Source organism: Plectropomus leopardus, chromosome 16 (assembly GCF_026936395.1).
Source record: "Plectropomus leopardus strain MGB_pleo_1.0 chromosome 16, ASM2693639v1, whole genome shotgun sequence".
Lineage (NCBI taxonomy): Eukaryota > Metazoa > Chordata > Actinopteri > Perciformes > Serranidae > Plectropomus > Plectropomus leopardus.
This window is the reverse complement of record NC_142191.1, coordinates 22,044,753-22,064,467: the sequence shown is the minus strand read 5'-3', so window position 1 is coordinate 22,064,467 and position 19,715 is coordinate 22,044,753. Positions and strand designations below refer to the sequence as shown.

General features: G+C 38.1%; 1 protein-coding gene across 1 annotated transcript; it reads right to left on the bottom strand.

Moving 5' to 3' along the window:
• Positions 1-640: 640 nt before the first annotated feature.
• Positions 641-18,586, bottom strand: tmem214 (transmembrane protein 214). The gene is made up of 17 exons (XM_042503648.2): positions 18,314-18,586; positions 11,381-11,571; positions 10,760-10,910; positions 9,991-10,125; positions 8,627-8,709; positions 8,289-8,394; positions 7,244-7,325; positions 6,773-6,874; positions 6,056-6,197; positions 5,363-5,454; positions 5,157-5,205; positions 4,884-4,991; positions 4,344-4,461; positions 4,143-4,239; positions 3,003-3,171; positions 2,728-2,879; positions 641-1,877 (listed from the first exon to the last, which is right to left on the bottom strand). Exons 1-17 carry the CDS (start codon positions 18,465-18,467, stop codon positions 1,751-1,753), a joined length of 2,058 nt encoding a protein of 685 aa, XP_042359582.2. The 5' UTR covers positions 18,468-18,586; the 3' UTR covers positions 641-1,750.
• Positions 18,587-19,715: the final 1,129 nt, after the last annotated feature.

Genomic DNA, 19,715 nt, shown 5'->3' with positions numbered 1-19,715 from the left:
CATATTAATGATGATGCTTGTTGGTTTTATTTTTGCTACCATAATGCATGGCCAGATTTACTTGTTGAAGTTCACAGAGTATTATTACTTAATCATTATTTTTAAAAAAAAAAGCTTTAATAAGCTTGCAATATATGAATATTCATTAGAATTTTATTTAGAATACAGTTTTCTCCATAATTCATTTAATATGAAGTTGATTATTAAATAAGTGAAAAACAAGGATAGTATCTGGAATATTTTCCAAGTAACCTGTTTGATTCAGTTAGTGGTATCAAGTTTTTTACTAAAATGTAACTTTTCTGTTTGTAAAATCCCTATTAAATTGGCTGTATTTCATAGACAAGCACCAGTGTCTTAGTCATTAGCTTATACTTTCCACATAGATGCTTCATGTGGAACAATAAGGACATTCAATAAAAACACTGGATTATTTTCTATCACACATGGTTCAAAAGTGGGATACTAACAGTTGGCCAATTGCTGAATAAAATGGATACTTGTTAACCTACAAAAAATTCTAGGTACATATAAAATACCTATAAAATCAAAATTTTCGTGAAACTAGAAATTACATGACTGTGGGAACTGTAGATGTCCCCTTCAGATGAGACTTAAGAGAAACAGATAAACCCACCAATGGGGTTGAAATCTTTATTATAAATCATTTATATTACAAAGTAAGACATTAGTCGTTGCCATATCCATCCAAACATCTTGTTTACAGGGAACAGTTAGTGAATCAGCTGGTCAGAAATGTTTGCCTTGCCAAGACGAGAGGTTTTTTCTTTCTTAGTCATATTCTGGCGTACAGGAGGACGTTGGCACGGGGTTAATCATGATCCCAGACACACACACACACAAACAATATCATCAGCCTTCAAGTATGAGTACACGACTGCTGCTTTTAAGCTCAGGGGTTGAGCTACTGATGGCAAATAAAAAAAACACAAGAAACAGCAGGCAGGTGACAAAGCAGCAAAGACAAGACAAGGAGATGTGCAGGACAAATGAGACATTTCTTTTTCTTCTTCAGGACCTTTTGGACTGATGTTTGAGTTATGCTGCCAACCTCATATCTGAATGAGTCCATCCACCCGAAGATGTGACCCTTCACCTACAATATCTTCCCCTTTGAAGGCTTTACACTGGACAGATTCTCAGGTTGGATGGGAGATGAGGCGGCCCTAAGAAGATGGCGAACGAGGTCTACAGTGGCTTTGAGAAGTCTGAAATATATTTTTTGGTCTTTTCCCTGCCCTTTGCCAAGTTTTCACATAACACTTCTTTTTTTTTTATATATATATATCTTTAAATAAAAACGGTTTATAAATCATCTACAAACCTACATGTTCTATAAATTACACAATCTGTTTAACCCAAAGGTTAAAGAAAAAGCTGAAAATTGCAGTAGAAAACTCAGGGAGGGAGAGAGAGAGACAGAGAGAAAGGCGACCTCTGCGTCCAGCAGTGACAAAGAGATTGGTAGAAAAAAAAACATCTATACAACAGCAAACTGATTTAAAAAATTAGCCAAAACAAGAGATAGAAGGGTCCTTTTGAGTGAGAGTTTTTTTTTTTTTTTTTTTGTCTGACCCCACAGCGTCCAATCACAGCTTAAGAGGGGAGCCGACACACAGAAAGGCAGCCTCAGATCGGGTCAGTGTGTGTGTGTGTGTGTGTGTGAATGTATAGCTTGTGTGCATTTTTTGTGTGTGTATGGAAAAATTAGTCAGGATCTGTGACGTTATCACGCTCGTGTCAGCAACTCCTGAGCCCACGTCTTGATGGCCGAGGTCGTGTGTTGGAGCAGCTGCCACGTAGAGTTGGTAAAAGACAAAGCGTGGTCCTGCAGACACGATATAGACACCTCGCCGCTGCAGCAAACACAAGAAATGTACAGTTTTAACAGTTTGTTCATCAACTTCACAGGGCTCCTACACATTTTTACCAATGAATTTTCAAAACTTTTCCGTAATATTTTACCCCATTGCCATGACTTCATGCAAGTTTGACTTTCCCTCCACCAACATGCTGCATAAGCTGTCATGGAGCGCAGCACAAGATTTTAAATTTTATTATAAATGGAACAGATTTCGTGTAACATTAAACATGTTTTGGGAATTTTATAGACATACTTTAAGAATTGCATAAAAATATTGTATATTCAAAAGTTTTCCAAAATATTCTGTTAATTCCAAACCATTTTCAGGCCTGGAAAACAATTTTTTTATGGTTTCATAACTTTGCCAGGAATTTCATGACTGTGGGAACCTTGACTTTTACTACTAAAAATTATCACTACAGGCAGCTTTTTTATTTGGATACCAGACTGTATATAAGATGAACTGTGCTACCTTTTCTCGCAATTTACAAAAATGAGGCCAAAATATCCTGGTTACGACATCTGCCATCTTGTTCATCAGAAAGTGAACACTTGAACAAACACCAGAGTGAAAAGAACTACCTAAAATGACCAAAAAAAACATCTTTGGAATAAATCTTAGCCCATGTCCTATATGCTAACAACATGTTAACATGACACAACTAGTTTTAATTTTTTGACACAAATTGCACAAATTAACACTTACACTACAGCTGCACCAAGTTTGAACTTAGGAACAGCTGGTGAATCTTTTCAATGCCAAACGTAAAGGTTAAAACCCACTCACATTCGGAAAAATAGGATATAAATGAAATGTTAAAATTAGGCCTCAAAGTACTGACTTGCAGGAATCCTGTAGGTTGATCCACGCTCGCTGTAGCAGTTCAGATATGTACGCCAGCGCTGGCAGGATGTAGTTCTGATGGAGGAGGAGGAGGAGCTCCTTTAAATATGCCAACACCTGGAACACACTGTCAGGCGTGTTGGTGTTCACCTGGTGAAGATACACAGAGGTAAGACACTGGTCGCTGACATGCAATACGACAAATGACTGAACAGACTGACGTAATCATCAGCGAGGGACACTTTTACAAGTTATTTATTCACACAGCCTTACCCATTCTATCGCCAGCGGTGTCTTTTCTTTGACCCAGAGAATAAACTGTGTGGTGTTTTCAGAGATGAAGATGGCTGCTGTTTTTGCCTTTTCTAAACCTTGGTCCATTAGTGGCCCCAAAACTCGTGCACACTCAGAGTAATAATGAGGAGTGTTCGTCTCCAACCAGCTACAGGAGATACAAAAACATGAAATACCAAAATGAGTTAAAATGATTTGTTTGCATCAACAGTAACTTAACAGTGAGTTCAAAGATTTGCCTGTTTTGGTCACTAAGTGTGAAAAGTTAAAATGACTTTGTGCTCCAAGACAAAAACAAAGTTTTACACAGTTGCATGCAGATACTAAATATGTAAATGTGTTGTTAGCCATTGTTTCCGATGCAAAGTAGAATAATGCAATGTGTTATCCTCATGTATATTTGGTACATTTTAACTGAATCTTTTGGTATGCAAAGATGTCTAAATAGGTTCCTTTAGTATATTTTGCTTTTACTGTTAACTAGCAGTATACTACTTTTTAATTTTTTTTGCTATATTAAATGCAGTCAGTGGCCACTTTATTTAAGTAGACCTGTACAGTGTAATCTATGTAAATGTAAATGTAACTTTAATCTATTATGGCTGTGCCATAACATCTGTCTTTATAAGCTCATTATGACCTCAATGCTTAACATAAGTGAACAATTGAATATCTGAAACAATCGAAGAATGTAAACAAAAACTGAACATTATAGGTTTCATAACAGTCGACTTAATGGCCGAGCAGTACAGGTATACCTAAAAAAGGGGCCACTGAGTGTGTTAAATTAGCTACAATAATGACCAATATCACAAATGGTAAAAGTAACTTAAGACAAGCTAAAAAAAACTGAAAACATTATTTAGGAAAAAAAATGTTTCTGCCAACACTACGCCAATAAAGCAGACAGTGATCAAACTGCTATATAACAGGAAGCAAAATATGAAACATTGCTGACATTTTTATGCTTTGGTGAACCTGGCCCCTGGTCAGACAGAGTGTAATATCAATATCTGGCTCACAGTGGACAAAAGGTTCAGTTAGTTTGTCGTAGGAGAGAGCTACTAAACTGAACAGTTTACATACATATAGACATGGAGAGTTTGGGTGAGGTTGTACCTGAAGCCTTGTGTCGAGTAGACTCTTATTTTGCTCCAGGCCTGCTGAGATACAGCTGTGACCCCTGAGCTGCGCAGATACAATGCTGTGGTGGAATCTGAAACACACAACACACACTGTGAGACCTCAACAACAAACAGAAGTCAACAAGTTCTGATATAAAAATGAAGACTGTTGATGACAAAGAGGACTCGGCCAGACCTGCGTAGGAACCGTTGGATCTGATGTCATGAGCAATGAAGCCTGCAGCAAACACGAGCAGCACCATGAGCAGTCTGGACCAGGGGAACCCATGACCTCGCATCTTTACCTGCAGATTCTGGAGAAAGAAAAGAAGAGGAAATACTGAGCAAAGCCTTTAAAGGGACAAAATCCACATATATAGTTTTGTTAGATTACATTAGTCGCATTCATAGTTTATATTCTAGAGGTGCTTTCTAAATGAAAGTGGGAAAAAAATCTATTTGTTTCTGATGTGGTTAGTGAAATACATCAACTCCTTAATTGTAAGCCAAATTAAAAGGCTATCTATGTGGCCATGTGACAACAAATGCCTGATTTTACCGAAATACACATTCTTGTCTTTTTTTCCAATAATTTTGCCATAAACAAACTCAGGAGTAACCAGACTACTTTTTGGATGGAATTTAAATGAAATTAAAGTTAGTCTTAAACTGATCTAGTACTTGTAAACGTTGTTTTGTGGCTTAATTCAGCTTCTGCGGTGACTATCTGTCTCACCTGGCACAGGTTATTGCAGTCCTGAAGCTCTTGAGATTCGACAGTGTCTCTCATCTCCTCATTGGTCACTCTGAAAGACTGGATTGTTTCCTCAAGGTTCTTCCGGAGCTAAACATTTAAAAAAGAAAAAAAAAAAAGCACAACATGTAAACATGAGACGCAGTTTAAACTTATTAATGAAGCTATTAAAGAGAGCTGTTGTTCTAAGAGTGCCAACATGCCCTGACACTCTCATTAAACTATCTCCAGGGAGTTGAGTTTGGTTTGTAATACCTTTGGTGGCAGGATATTCCAGGACTTCAATAAATGGCTCAACAGCAGACTGGAAAAGAAAACAGAAGAACATTCCGCTCTATTTAACAGCATATAGACGACTCAAATGCAGGAACAAAATTTTTTAATATACAATTGTAATTCATTTATGTTAGAAAAAATTGCCACAGAGCTTTGCTGTTATCATAAAAAAGTGTATTACTCACCTGGACTGGGGTAAGTGTTTGGTATAGAGCTGCCTCCACACTCCTAGACTCTGAACGTCCACGCACAAACACTCTGTCATACTGCTGAGCAGCTGCAAAAAGCATGAGAGAGAAGAGGAAAGATTTCAGTTTTCTTCGATTTATTTAAGCTTTTCCTTTCCAGAGTGCCTAACCAGTAAAATTTTTGTGATGATCAATCATTCTATACGGGATAGCAGAAGCAGACCACATCCTACTGAATATCTCCTGTAGCGATATTGCATAAAAATTGGTTCAACTGTTGAAAAAGAGACAATTTGTACCCGCCAAGCATCAGTGCAAAATGGTCTCTACAGAAGCCGATGCTTTTAAATTCTGAGGTACACCGAAGGGTTTCCTGCTGACGTTATTAGATAACCAAGACCATTAAAGCATTCCAGGGAATACTGCCATTTTTAGCAAAAATATTAGAAGTTGCAGGCTAGCGGCTATAAACTTTGTTACAGTGTACTTTCCCTTCAAGTTTCTAGTTTCTATCTTGACCAATTATGACACTGGTAAACACAATGATGCTATTAACAACATATTGCATAATAGGTCACTTATCAATATCATTTATGCTGCTGTGCTGAGCTGAGCTTATCCACACTTGCCCCACAGCAGCAGCAATATTATTTAGAAAACATTTGTATAACTTCTAAGTGTGTGTCTTACCTCTCTCTTCATGTCATCCGGACAGTGTGGTGTGGCTCTGGACAGAAATGATGGCAGGTATGTGTGTAACGTGCTCTCAGGTTTGGCTCCAAATGCGAGAACCTTCAGTCGAGGGTACAGACGCCTCAGCTGCTCCTGCAAACTGAACACAAACAAATATGTGCAACTTTATTACTCTCTGTGAAGCAAACAGTCACTGAGAGGTATTAATACTGAAAAGCACTCTAAAACTTAGCTGTGGTCCATGACTTCAAATACACACATGAGAAATGCTTTTTTCTTCAAAGAGAAAAGATAAAACAATAAATGTGGCCACAATATGTGTTTTATAATAACACATTTTTCTTAATTGTCAATTGTGAATGATTTCAGCAGTTTTACAGGTGGATAGGACAAGTGAGCAGAGGATAGAAACAAAAGCCCTCATATTCAAAATGTTGCAGTACTAAGAAAAGAAAGATGACATTCCCAAATGATCTTCCTAAATGACATCAGTGCATGCAAATCAACCACAGTCCTTCTGCTCTTCTGTTCCCAAAGTCACATTTTTTAAGTATAATTTGGGGTTAAGCAACCAGGCAAAACTTGCAACCAACCACTCTCTACATCCACCTCCTCATACGCTGTGTAGTCACTATGCACGTGGGATTATTCAATAATGAAGTTAAGAAAAACTGACATGACTATGTTTCAGTGTTTGCATTACATTATACTAACCTTGATGGCAGGGCGTTCTTGGGCATGAAGGCGAAATCCAGTAAAGGAAAGAACTCTTTAGGGCCCATGATGCCAAATCCCTTTGTCAGGTTCGCATGAAGTCTGATGAAAGAAGAACAGGAAGCACACATTTAACATATAGTCTAATTTTAGTTTTAGTTTTTAAATTTTAATAGTCAACCATTTAAAGACACAGTCTCTCATAAAATAAACCTACACTCTGAAAAGAGAAAATATTTAATTGGAACTACTCTCAAAATATATTCAAAAGAAAGGCAAATTGATATACATTATGATAGCATTACTTTTAACAATTGAGATTACACTCAAGAGACAATATTTGGTAGTCATACTTTGCCAGAACAGCATGGTGAAGTGTTTTTAAAAAAGAAAAAGAGCTTTGTTGTGTTTTTCATTATCTAATGAACATATAAAAATAAAATTTGCCTCATATTTGTAAGAAAGACTTACAGAAGAAGTCTCTCGAGATATGCAATGGCATATGATGACAAGGACTTCACTCCCAGCACAGGAAGCATGATGCCCAGCCACACTGAAACACAAATAAAGAGCTCGATTCACATCATAAGAGCATTTAGTTCTGCCATTAAACATGTAAACAGCTGACCTTTTAAGCTTTTTATTAAAAAAAAAAGCCCAAAGCAACTGCACAAGTACAACATGGCTATTATTCTTACATGCTTAATTAAGTAACATGGTGAAACAGAACTCGCAGTGGAGCTTTGCAGGCAGTTTTTCTCAGTTATTGGAGGACAACAAACCATCCAAAATACCTCACTGTTATATATCATATGTCTGTTAAGAGCTAAAAATCTTAAATGCACACAGATGTTCTCATGACAGTCACTGTTGCTATTTTAAATATCATTTTGCCATTCCACTGTATATTATGCTGGAAATATTCTAGTATCAGGTCAATATCTTTCCATGTCTAATTATATAAAGGTCAGGGGCTCATATAGGAAACTTCTGATTACTTTTTAACAGGAATTTGAAAATGCCTCACATTTTAAGAGAAGCTTTTCTGTTTAAATATTCCAACATCAAGATAATATGCAGGACATTTTGCACTTTTTAAACTGCTTCAGATGAGTTGAATTTTGTCTTTCCTTGCCTTGGGTGAGTGGAATGATACTCAATAACCTTATTTTGGAGGAGAGGGATGTTATGTAATCTTCTAAGAATATTCCTCCTCTGCTGCCCACATACACACACCCACCTCACAGCCTCACCAAACACCAGGCAGCAAACCTGGAGCAGCAGCTGAGTTTTTGAAGTTACCATGTGTTTTGAGGCCATCAGTGGATGTGTTACTGCCCTAATGTGCCCTGTTGCTTCATTAACCTCCAACCCAGAATTCATGTCAGCACATTTTGTTGGGAAAGTGGGAGAAAGGGGAGACGCAGACTGGGACTGATGCAGTGCAGAGGGTGATAAAACACTTTGTCTACATATTCAAAGGAGTGGATGCTTTGTGTGTTTGACTGTTTATTACCTCTGAGTCCCTGGCTGAGGTCATAAAATCCAGCTTGGCCAAGAGCCCACATGATCGTCAAACATTTCACAGGACGATTCTGAACTGATCGCAGTAACTCCAAATACTAGAGAGGAAGGACAAGAGGAAAGGAAGTTGTTACAATATATTATTGAAAGGTTACTGCAAAAGACAAATCCCAAGTACATTAGACCAGTTTTTTGGACAGAAAGAAATTGCTTCACTTATGTTACTTAATTTTTAACAAGTACATTTAGAGCAGACAAGAGCAGTGAAGCAGTGATCTGAACTCAAAGACAGACAGACAGACAGACAGAGAGGCAGACAGAGTCACTCACCTCTGGAAGGTTTTGAGTGGCTATCCTGGGTTTGTCCTGGAGGATTGCTTGAATGCAAACTCTGTAGCCATGCAGAGGTTCTCCTAGTAATGAAGAGAAAAGGGCCATTTTTGTCTTTGTCTTTATATTCTCACTATAGGAAATTCAAATAAAGATTGATTTGATGAGGTGTCATGGTGGCCTTGGAGTCTTAATGCCCACACAAAACAAATACCAACATCAAAGAACTAGTGGTGACAAAGGCAGACTTTCTTTGCTTCAACTCATGTCACCTGTATCTCAGCTACAAAGTTGCACTTGAGCCCACCGCAAAGACAACAGCCAACTGCCAACAAGTACATATGTTCTGCACCCGTGTGAAAGAAAATAAGTCTCCATACCAGCAGGCAGCAGTAGTCTGTATTTGTCATTCAAAAAGGGAAACCGTAGGACTGACACGACAGATTCTAGACGCTAGATAACCAGTTAGCATATTATCAACACAATCCAATGTTGAAAGAACAAACTGTATTTAGTGTTTGCTAGTGAACAATAACGTGTTAATGAACTGGTTCTGCTAAAGAGCTAAAATGACTAAAAAAGATTATCTTAACTCATCTAACAAGTTTGTTTTATGTCTCATGCCCTCTTGACTTAAATAATTTGCTTGCTTTCCTCACTTCTGTTTTTCCTCTCATAGACTGAATTGAACTGCCAGTTATAATGATTTCATTCACTAACTGGTCCTCCTGGCTCTGTAATTGATTCAACATGCTAAATCAGACAGAAATCATCCTGCAATGGCCAACTACTTCCAAAAGTGTAGGAAAATCTGCAAAAACAAGAGCAACAGAGGCTAACCGATGGCCCAACATTAACCAATGGCCAGCCATCGGTTTGGTGTGTCTGGATCCGATGATGCTGGCCATGTAGCTGCAGTGACCCTGGTTTAAGTCCTTTTTTAAAAAATCTTTTCCCTCATTCCCTGTCACCTCACTTCTGTCTGCCATACAACGAAGACTAAAATACCAAAAGTTATGCACAGATTTAACACAATTTTCAATATTTCAATATTTCAGTACTTTCAATACTTTGTACAGAACCACAGACTCTATTTTTTGTTTCTCCACTCCCTTGTTATGTAAACACATTTAACCCATATGTCACTTCATGGTGCATTACCAAAATTAATTTCAAAAGTGAACCAGGTGACTGGAAGAACCTTCGCTGGAAACAACAGTAAAGATAAGTAGGAGAAACTGGTTACAGTAGAGAGGAGAAATGACGTAGCAAAACAATAATTTAAACTCTCCGTACTGCATCACTCAGGTCTCTATCCATGTCACAAACCGCTTCCCATCCTCCATGCAAGCTCTTACACCTACCTGACTGTCTGTCCAGCTCCCTGAGCATAGTGTAAACACAGTGGTCGAAGAAATCTGGCAGAATGTCGCTGCAGCGTCCAATGAGGCCTTTGATCACACCCTTCAGCTCTTTTCCTGAAAGGCAGTATGGGTAGTCTGGAGACAAACAGACAGAGACGTGGACATGAAATAAGTCAGGTTTCTCACACAATGTCATGGACAAAATTTCAAAAATCTTCCATGACTTTTGAAAGACCAAAAACAGGTTATTTTTTTTCCTGGCCAACTTGCCCGGTGTTTTTCAAACATATAAGATTCAAACTCTGTTCAAACATAATTTCAGCATTACCACATGATGTGTTCAAGGACTGTCAGAAATTTAAAGATCCAACTGTAATTTATTTTTACAGCTTTTGGCTATGATAAACGGCATCACTTTTGGCAATTTTTGAGGAAATGATACCTTTCAAATAAATAAATAAAATCACCCCAAATTTTGAAGTTTTCTATAAAAAAAGAAGTGATTGAAAAAAATGCCCAAAATCTTTTCCAGTCTTTGAATGATTTGTACTGTTTTCATTTTAGGCCTTAAAAATGTGATTGTGAAATTTCATGGCTTTTCCAGGTTTTAAATGACCGTGGGAACCCTGTCTCTTGATCACTGTGTCAGTGTGTTGCAGAAACTGTTGATACCAGACTGAATGTTTCCTTCATACATCCAAAAATACAGCAGAGATAAGAACTAATCGGTTACACTGAATGTGCAGTACAAAGTCTGAGTTTGACCGACCATGAGTATAGCTGCTGAGTGTGGGCTCAGTCTCTGGCGCAGTCAGATTGAGGTTGAGGTATCCTGCCAGGTCTTTGACCCACACTGATGGGTTTTCTGGAAACAGGGTCTGACTGCGAGCCAACTGCTGCTTCAGGTCCCCAACATCCAACTAATAAAAGAGAACAATACAGAGACAATGTTAAGGCTGTGAACTCAAACAGAGTTCCCATTATGCAAAGATGAGACTGTGTTTCAGCATGTGATAGTTTGCGGAGAAGATGCCACAATGCAGCACTGTTTCTGTGTGTTTGCATGAAGATATTTATAGCTTTTGGAGGTTTTCCTGTAAGCTATTTTTTGTCAAACACTACTAATGCAAACAGCTATATATCAGTTTTAATTAAAATTTTTAGCAATGAACCAACGGTGTTTTAGGGCAAATAGCAAACACAGAATCTTCTTACTAGTCAAATAATTGTTTTTCTTCTTATCAACCTGAAAGAAATACAAATGTTGAGCTTTAAGCTTTTGATACAAGTCTTTAGGTTGTAAAGAAATTTCAGTATCCAACTTCTCAACCACAAAGAACTTGTTGCCTGATAAGACAAGAGAAAACAGAGAGGTACGTGCATTACTCACAGCTTTGAAGGCTTCCTCAAGGGTCTTGTGAGTTGCGGGGGTGACTGCACTGCTGGAGTGTGATTTCTTGGACGGTTTACTTGAGGGTTTCTTATTTTCGGGCTCGGATGGTGGTGGAACCTGCTCCTTGTTCTGTTTCTTCCCCATCTTCTCAAAGCCGTCGTACAGAGTCTCTGACATCTTCAGGGGTGCTGAAAGAAAACAAGGCAGCTGTGGTTAAGACACGCCTCTGCGCAGAGACGAGCGCCTGTATTCTTTTTAATTTTTTTTAAATTCAGCCGTCCTTTCGAACTTCTTTGGTTTTCTATAGCACATTCATAAATCCACTCTGTGTCCTGAAAAAGTTAATCCATGAAACCGTGGCTTTCCCCTCCCCTGTTGCTCCATCCCCTCACATTTAGTGCCTACACCCTCCCTCTATGGTTTGCATAATAGGCTGTTATAATCCAAGACAAATTTCATGCAACACTCATTACAATCCACAAAAAAACACAGTTTAGCACCAGCGACATTTCAAGTATTCCTCGGTTTGTTACTCATTAGGGCCCCATTTATAAACAAACAGTGTGTACTTCAACTCAGATCATATTAAAGCTAGAACTGTTTAAAGTTTCGTAGGCCGACACCAAAATATTTTGTGTACCGGGGTAGCAAAGACAAGATATTTTAAGCCTGTATACTACTACAAAATATCACAACAATCTTGTATCCCGTATTCTCCGCTTATTTAGTCACTGGAGGCGGACTTAGGGACTGTCACTAATTTACTGTTTACTTGACACAATAATTGCAGTTTTTCTTCCAAAAGCTCCCATGTCATGTGACCAGGTGCCTCCAAATCAATGCTGAATTATTTTAATACACTGGAAAAATGAGACACACCTCATTTGTATTGCTTTTGGTGCTTTTGATACAGTATTTTATATATGTGCTTGATTTTGCAAAACATGGCTTCGATTTATTCATTTTTTTTCCTCTCCATGGTACCTCCATCCCACAAAAAGAAATTCAACAAAGCATCAGTCTGTCAATACTTTCTGACTTTGCTTGCCTGTCTATAGCTCTGAGACCAAAGCTCATTCTTCCCTAAATCAGATCATATAGGTCCTTTTTAAAGTAGTTATTTCCTTTACTCAAACAGGAGGAAACAGAGCTTTGGTTAGAGACTATTTTAGCCGCAGATCAGACATTTTGTACTCCAGAGTATTTGTGACAGCAGGACAGTGTAGCATTGACTCAAAACAAACTAAAGTGCCTATCATAATTATAATGAGGAAGGATATTTTCATAATAAGACAACCCATACTACTAAAATTTAAAACACTGCTGTGTAAACTGGCCCATCAGGCTCGAATCATAACTCATGCAGCTAAGACATTTACAGTACTTAACTCCACACGACTGCACACAAGAATCCCACGCAGACCCGCCCACAAACTTGAGTTGGTGTTGACAGAGGTCACCAGTTGTTCACTGATCATTCAGCCATACATGTTGCTGACAAAACCTAAATCTATATCTGGTCCCTGTATGTCGGACTGTGACGCAAAGACAGGACGTGTTTCATCACAGTGTCTGTTTCTCCAACTGGATTCAACTTCGACTCTATCACAATAACTTCCCTGTTTTAAATGTTGGTCAGTCAGGATCATTCTTCACTTCACTAACCTAAACACTGAAGCTAGTTGTCGCCTCTGTAACGGCCTCAGCTCAGAAAGCATTACCAGAGCTGAACAGTGACGAGAGTACTGAAAGACTGAGGTATGAAGTAATCTGACCTGGTATTCATGTCTTAAACAAATATCCACACTTGTCAGGAAGTGGGTCATTTCCAGCAGCAGCTCCTGACATGAGATGACATCTGTTACATACAGTAACAGGGTAACATGTGAGCCCACCAGACTGGTGTCTCGGATCTGCTGAATGATGTAAATAAGCTTTATACAAATGTGCTATCACACAAGTTGACAACAACTGAATCAACACTTGTTCAATTACAGGACCAGAGATGGACACAAACCACTGTTTTACATTCATCATCTTTACCTTGAAAGTGAGAAACTGCACTGTACAGGGTTTTTGTTTTCCTTCAAGATCATTTGAATTACTTTTAAAGCCCACAGAGGTTCAGTTCTGTTATATATTAATTACTTTAAGCCACACAAGCAGTAGAACAACAACCATAAACAAGGTTTGATCTTGAGATATCTTCTTTATGAAATCAGTGTGAGTGTACCAAATTCACTACTTCACCTTAATTGAACCTTGAAAAAGTATGCTCTGTGTCAAATACTTTGTTTAGTCAAAGTAATCATTTGTTTGAGAGTATAACTGCTGGAGTAATTAAACAGGACAAAATGAACCACTTGTAGTCGGCTAACTGCCATGACGAAGAGTTTGGCCACTGCCATGAGTTTCCAAGAATGAGGTCAACATCGCTAAATCAAAGAACTACATGATTCCAACAAACCACTAAATTTGCCACTGGTCCTTGTAAATGTCAAACACCATGAGAGAAAACTGAACATGATGGAGTTAGTTAAAGAAGGTAAGCATGCAAATGAGGAGTGTAGAAATCAAACACAGAAAGCAATATAGAGGACTAAACCTGACCAATTTGGCCCTACAGAATGGGCACTTTACAATCTGGGTCCAGATATTATGATTAAATTATAATGCATCTTTACTCTGTTTGGGCTCATATTCTGATTAGAAGTGAAATAAAACACTCTACTGCTTTTTATTGTCCATTCACCAGAATTATGTCAACTTTGTTACTATTTTGGTGGCTGCTTGCAGGCAGACGTTACACTGTGTGAATATTAATTTTCAAAAAATATTAGTCTTGTGTCCTTGTGGAGGACACGCAACTAATAACAAGCCACAAGACTTTCCTACCTGCTGTCTCGGTATAAACTTTGGATGGTTTACCACAGAGTATAACTACAGTTTTTGAAGTATAGCCAGGGCTCAACAATCAGAATTGTCTGATTGTCTAGAGAAAGTAAAATGCCTCTTTTTCATTTCTGCTGAGAGTGGTACATACACAGTACACAGAAACTGACTTTTTATGATGATGTGTAGATTTTTTACAGGATCAGAAAACCAATCAGGTCTAACATAAGTAGTGAATGGGGGGTGATTCTGGACACAGCCCTGGTGTCTGTCAGCGGAGGGTCCCGGTGGTGTACTAGGGTGTAATCTGAGTAGATGTTCAGTCCCCAACATGGCCCTCTTACAGGGTGGGTGGACTGGGAATGGATTCTCACACCAGCAGATGAATAGCTGACAGGATGCTTCACATATAGACATAGAGCAAGCCACTTGACAACAACACAGAGCAGACTGAAACATCTGATCGCATTTATTTCTCTGCTTATACTTTCATGACATGTTTGTTTGGCATTATTTAAGACACAAATTAATTTTGCTATGGTATTTAGAGCTGGCCAATATAAATATATTATATCGTATCGAGATACAAGACTACATATCCTCTTAGATATTGGATATTATTATATCGTGATATGGAATAAATGATGTTTTTGCCTGATTTTTAAAGGCTGCATTACAGTAAAGTGATATACTTTTCTCAAATTATCTATCTAGTTCTACTTTTTTTAATACTTACATATACCCACTTATTATCATATCTGCATGACTAATGGTTCATCAAAAATGGACTTGTCTTAATATTTTTTCAGAGTACCAATAGTCATTCCTACAGTATTGTTACATCAAAGAGGGAATTTGGTAAACATTTAAAAAATAAATAAATAAAAATTGTAATGTTTGATTCTGTCTCCATTATTTATTTTCCCTCCTAAAATGTAGGTACCCTCAAAATATGCGGAAAGTAAATCACATAAATAACATGTCCGACTTGACATAATCACTTCAGTTGAAAAAAGAGCTCTTGTAAGATATCCTACAACTCCAGACATGTAACAAGTTCAATTTAGGTGTTATATCAGCTGTCTTAAATATGACCTTCTCATAATGAAGATATGTATACAGCATGCAATCACACATAAAGTTATTCAAGAAGAAATATCTTGGCTCCATGACAAATAATTAGTCTGATATATTTCAAGTAAAACCTAGGATTTTATTTATAACATTTTTCCTATTGTGTTTCTTTGTAAAGACACCATCCAAAAAGATTTGTGAGCCTGCTCAAACAAAAGCCTGTAGCCAAACTCTTTTTGCCAAAACCACAAAATCCACACTAACAATCTTGTGATTCAAGTGTTGGAAGCCTTTAAGGGAATGAACTGAGATTTGGCAAAAAGGCTTGCTGATTATAATATTGATTGTCTCTAAGAGTTCAGTATAAATCTAATTATATCTGTAGAGCAAGGTAAAGCTGAAGCACACTTTCAGAGAAAAGTATGGTTACCCCGTGTCAACAATGATTTTAACTGAATTCTTGGCATAAATACCAGGCAGTTAGAGAGTCTATATACCAAAATGAGAGGTGCATTTCTTTTAGATCAAACCTTTACACCACCGCCACACTCACACAGTCAGGGTCACTGTGATCAGACAGACTTTGGACAGGCTGATTTGCTGATAAAAGTGGTGCATAAACAAATTGCTGTGTCAGAGTGAGATCCAAAGTAAGATCTACAGTCGCTGTAGAGAGGGTGCGGTGGTTGAGGGTAGTTGTTGCCAGGTTTACTGAATGTTAAGCATGCTGATTATAAAAACAAACAATCCATCAAAGGTCTGTGATTGTGTGCTGCTAGGGTGGGTCTATGAGGAATTGTCATACAGTAAACTACCAGAGTTCTTGTGGTTACTGTGATGTTTTCAATGGGCGGATTAACCTGATGGGGCAAAATGAATTCATTAGCCCTTTTAACCACCAGTTCTTCCCACTCAGTCAAGTTAAGTACAGTCAAATTTATTTCTGTGACAACTTTAAAAAAACATGGCTTTACTAAACATAGGCAGCAAAAACAGGTCAACAGAGCAGACAACTAAATCACACATATACCAGGCAGAGTAAAGTAAAGCAAAAACAAGTAAAGAACCACATAAGAGGTCAATTAGTGATTAAACACAAATTATTTTGCCAATTTGCAGCACAAAACTGATAATGAAGTGAAATTAGATTTTTTTTAACACAGGCTTCATTCTTCAAGTAATAGTCTGTGACACATCTTTCAGCTGATCAACATGTCTATCATCAGCTGATACTGTGCTTTGTTTTTGGTATATTGGCTTATACTACACAGTAAGCATGGGACTTTTTAATATAAAAAAAAGACAGAAAATCCTGCAAATGCATGTCCTCTCTTACTCATTAAAGGATAATGCTGACATTATTCTACATTTTTCTTATCGTCAACTAACAATGCTATTAAACTAAATACTTTACAGCTTCTGTATACTCAGTGTCATTCAGCTCAATTGATTCCAAACCTCAAGCTTCAAAAGTAGGTCACAACTATATACTTTCATAAAGGCTAAATATTTTATTAAATTACTGGTGACTGTTGTTGTTTTTAGAAAATGTTACTCAAACAGTAGTAAAAAGTGCATATGTTAGGGACTATTTTCAGCATCAACTTAATACACATTAATACACTTGTTGTCTTTGAATTTATCTTTTAATTTATGTTTTTATTCTATCTTAATCCTGCTTTATATCATTTAAATATTCTGTGTTGTATTTACTTTGATTGGTATGTTTTTCTTACTTTTGTCATCATTATCTGTCTTCCATATAGAATGTCTTTTGCCTTAGATTGCTTGTTTAATACTACTACTACTTTCTTTTTTGTCTGGGCTTGGTTCAGAATTATTGTTTGGCTTCTTTAGTTTTATTGCCACTGCAAGAAACTCTTCTTGCCTCTGCTTTGCTTTGTTTGTCTACGAACTTTGCAAACTCTGTTTTTAAAGATGCTATTTAAGAAAAGTCATTATTAATTATAATAACAATAATATAATAATTCATTATTTCTACTTGACTTTGGCCACACAAACAGTAAGGTAAGGGGTAGTACAAGGTTCCTGTATCTTAAGGCAAGGTAGATTACATACCTTTAAAGATTATCTTAATTCCACTGAGAATTGTGTTTAAAACCAGTTTTCTTATAACCAAAATTGAAGAAAAACAATTTTATTTTGCCCAAATATTTATTGTAGCATAAAACTTGTTTGAAAAGAAGAAGTAAAGACTTTTAAAGGATCCGTGGCAGCCCTGTAGTATGATCGATCAAATCTCTGGCTTGTTGACAACTTGAAAATACAGATTATTGTCAGCCTTATCCTTAAAAAACAATTATGCAAAGGGGAATATCTGGGTAAGTCACCACATAAATAACTGATCCCTCAGCACGGTGACAACTGTATTTGTAAGTGTTACTAAGATGATGCCTAATTCTGAACGTTATATCGTACTACAACGTAAATTAATTCAGGAGATGCAGTCCTTAAAGTGTAACAGCAGCTGAAAGACAAAAAGGTCACACAGCAGCTCACACATGTAGAGGTGCAGCTCCTCAGTGATGACGTTGCCTTTGTTGACACACTGCTGGAGGGGCTGCTAACAAGCTAACCGCACAAGCTAACGATTCATTCTAGTTGTATGTGACAAACACTGCCCTAAAATGCAAGTTGGCGTTTATTTTAAAATTAAAGTGTAAGCAAAGAAGCTAAAATATGGCCGCTTCAGCGAACTGGCAAAACACCAAACGGGAGTACAAAAAATAGGAAGTAGCGTTACTGCGCGATGCTACGCTACAAAAGCTAGCTTGTCAAATCAGATGACAGCTACGAGCCGCATTGGTGTCACCGTTAGGACAGTCAAAAGTTTGTAGACACGATTTAGCTGGTTAAACAGCCACGCAAGTAGCTCCCTTTCCTTTCATTTGAACTTAAACAGTGAGGAAAATGGGTCATGGAGCAGCTAACAGGGCCACTTACGTCTGGACGGCTGGTTGGATTCGCCCAGGGCTTTCCTTCCCCCGCTGCCGGTTTTCTTGTCAGCCGTGTTCTTCGCTCCTCCGCCGCTGATGTTACTTTTCTTTCCCTTTTTCACTACCTCCCATTTGCCGACTGAGCCATTATTTGAAGCCATGTCTCTATCTGGTCCAGATTGGGGTGATATTTAGGTCGGGTGCCGCTCCTGCCTGCCGCCTTCCTCCTTGCTCAATGAAGCTGGAGGACTCACTCTCAACGGTTCAGATCATTTAACCGTCCGTCCGCGTGCCACGTCTCTTTGTCGGCATGACGTCAGAGTGATGCGTTTGGACCGTTACTTTCAAGTTCACACAAGTCTACATTTTTATCCAAAAAGTATACCTTAAATCAGGGATGGGCAAACTTGATCATAGAGAGAGCCACAAAAACTTTATTCGGGCTACCAGAGGGACTGTGCACTTCCCCCTGTAGGATAGTCTACTGGGACCACATCACATAATTAGCCCCCCTTGGTTCCCCAGTGCTTGAACAAACCATAGCTAGGATGCCCTCTTGGATGTCCCTTTGGTAGATAAAACATGATGAAGTGCCAACCGGGGTGCTCTGCCAGTGGGGAAAAACATAATGAAGTGCCCTCTGTGTTGCCTCTTTAGTAGACAAAATGTGACACAGTGCCCTCCAGGGCGCCATAGAAACCATGATGAAGTGCCCTCTACTAGGGTGCCTTTCCAGTCGAGAAATTATGATGAAATGGCCACCTGGATGTGCTTCTAGTGGAGAAAACATGAAGAAGTGCCCTATAGGATGTCCTAGTGAAAAAAAACTATGAAGCAACCTCTATGGTGCCTTTTGAATAGAGTAAATATGATCAAAAGCCTAACAGGGTTTCCCTCCAGGGTAAAAAATAAGTGATGCAGTGCTTTCTGTGGTGCCCCTCCAGTTGAGAAAATGCCATGAAGTGCCCATCAGGGTGCCCTAATTAAAAACAAAACGATAAAGTGCCCTCTAGGTTGCCCTTCAAGAGGAGATAATGTAATGCTAGGCCCAACATGGTCCCCTAAAGAGGAGAAAATGCTATGCAGTGCCCTCTAGGAGCCCTAATGAAGAAAACATGATGCTGATACATGGGCATACTAAAACAGAGTTAACCATAATAAAATTGGAGTGTTTGTCACTTACTGTAAATGTCTGTTTTTGTTATTTTAAATTGAGACAGAGTCAATAAAAAAGAGGAATTTGGTCTCGCTTATTTTCAAATTATGGACAAAAATTCAAAAGGGACAATTCACTTTTGGACATAAATGAATCAGTCCTGACCAAAACAATAAGCAAAACATGAAGTCATTTGACAAAAATGTTCAGCTCATTTCCATCTTCCTGTTGAGTCTATTCTTGATATAAACTG

Bases quoted from the DNA above. Each gene is read 5' to 3' on its own strand.
- tmem214 (XM_042503648.2), bottom strand. From the start codon at position 18,467: ATGGCTTCAAATAATGGCTCAGTCGGCAAATGGGAGGTAGTGAAAAAG. The intron at 6,875-7,243 runs GTAAGTCTTTCT...TTCTTTCATCAG, and splicing joins TATCTCGAGAGACTTCTTCT to ACTTCATGCGAACCTGACAA. The intron at 4,992-5,156 runs GTATTACAAACC...TTAAATGTTTAG, and splicing joins GGAATATCCTGCCACCAAAG to CTCCGGAAGAACCTTGAGGA.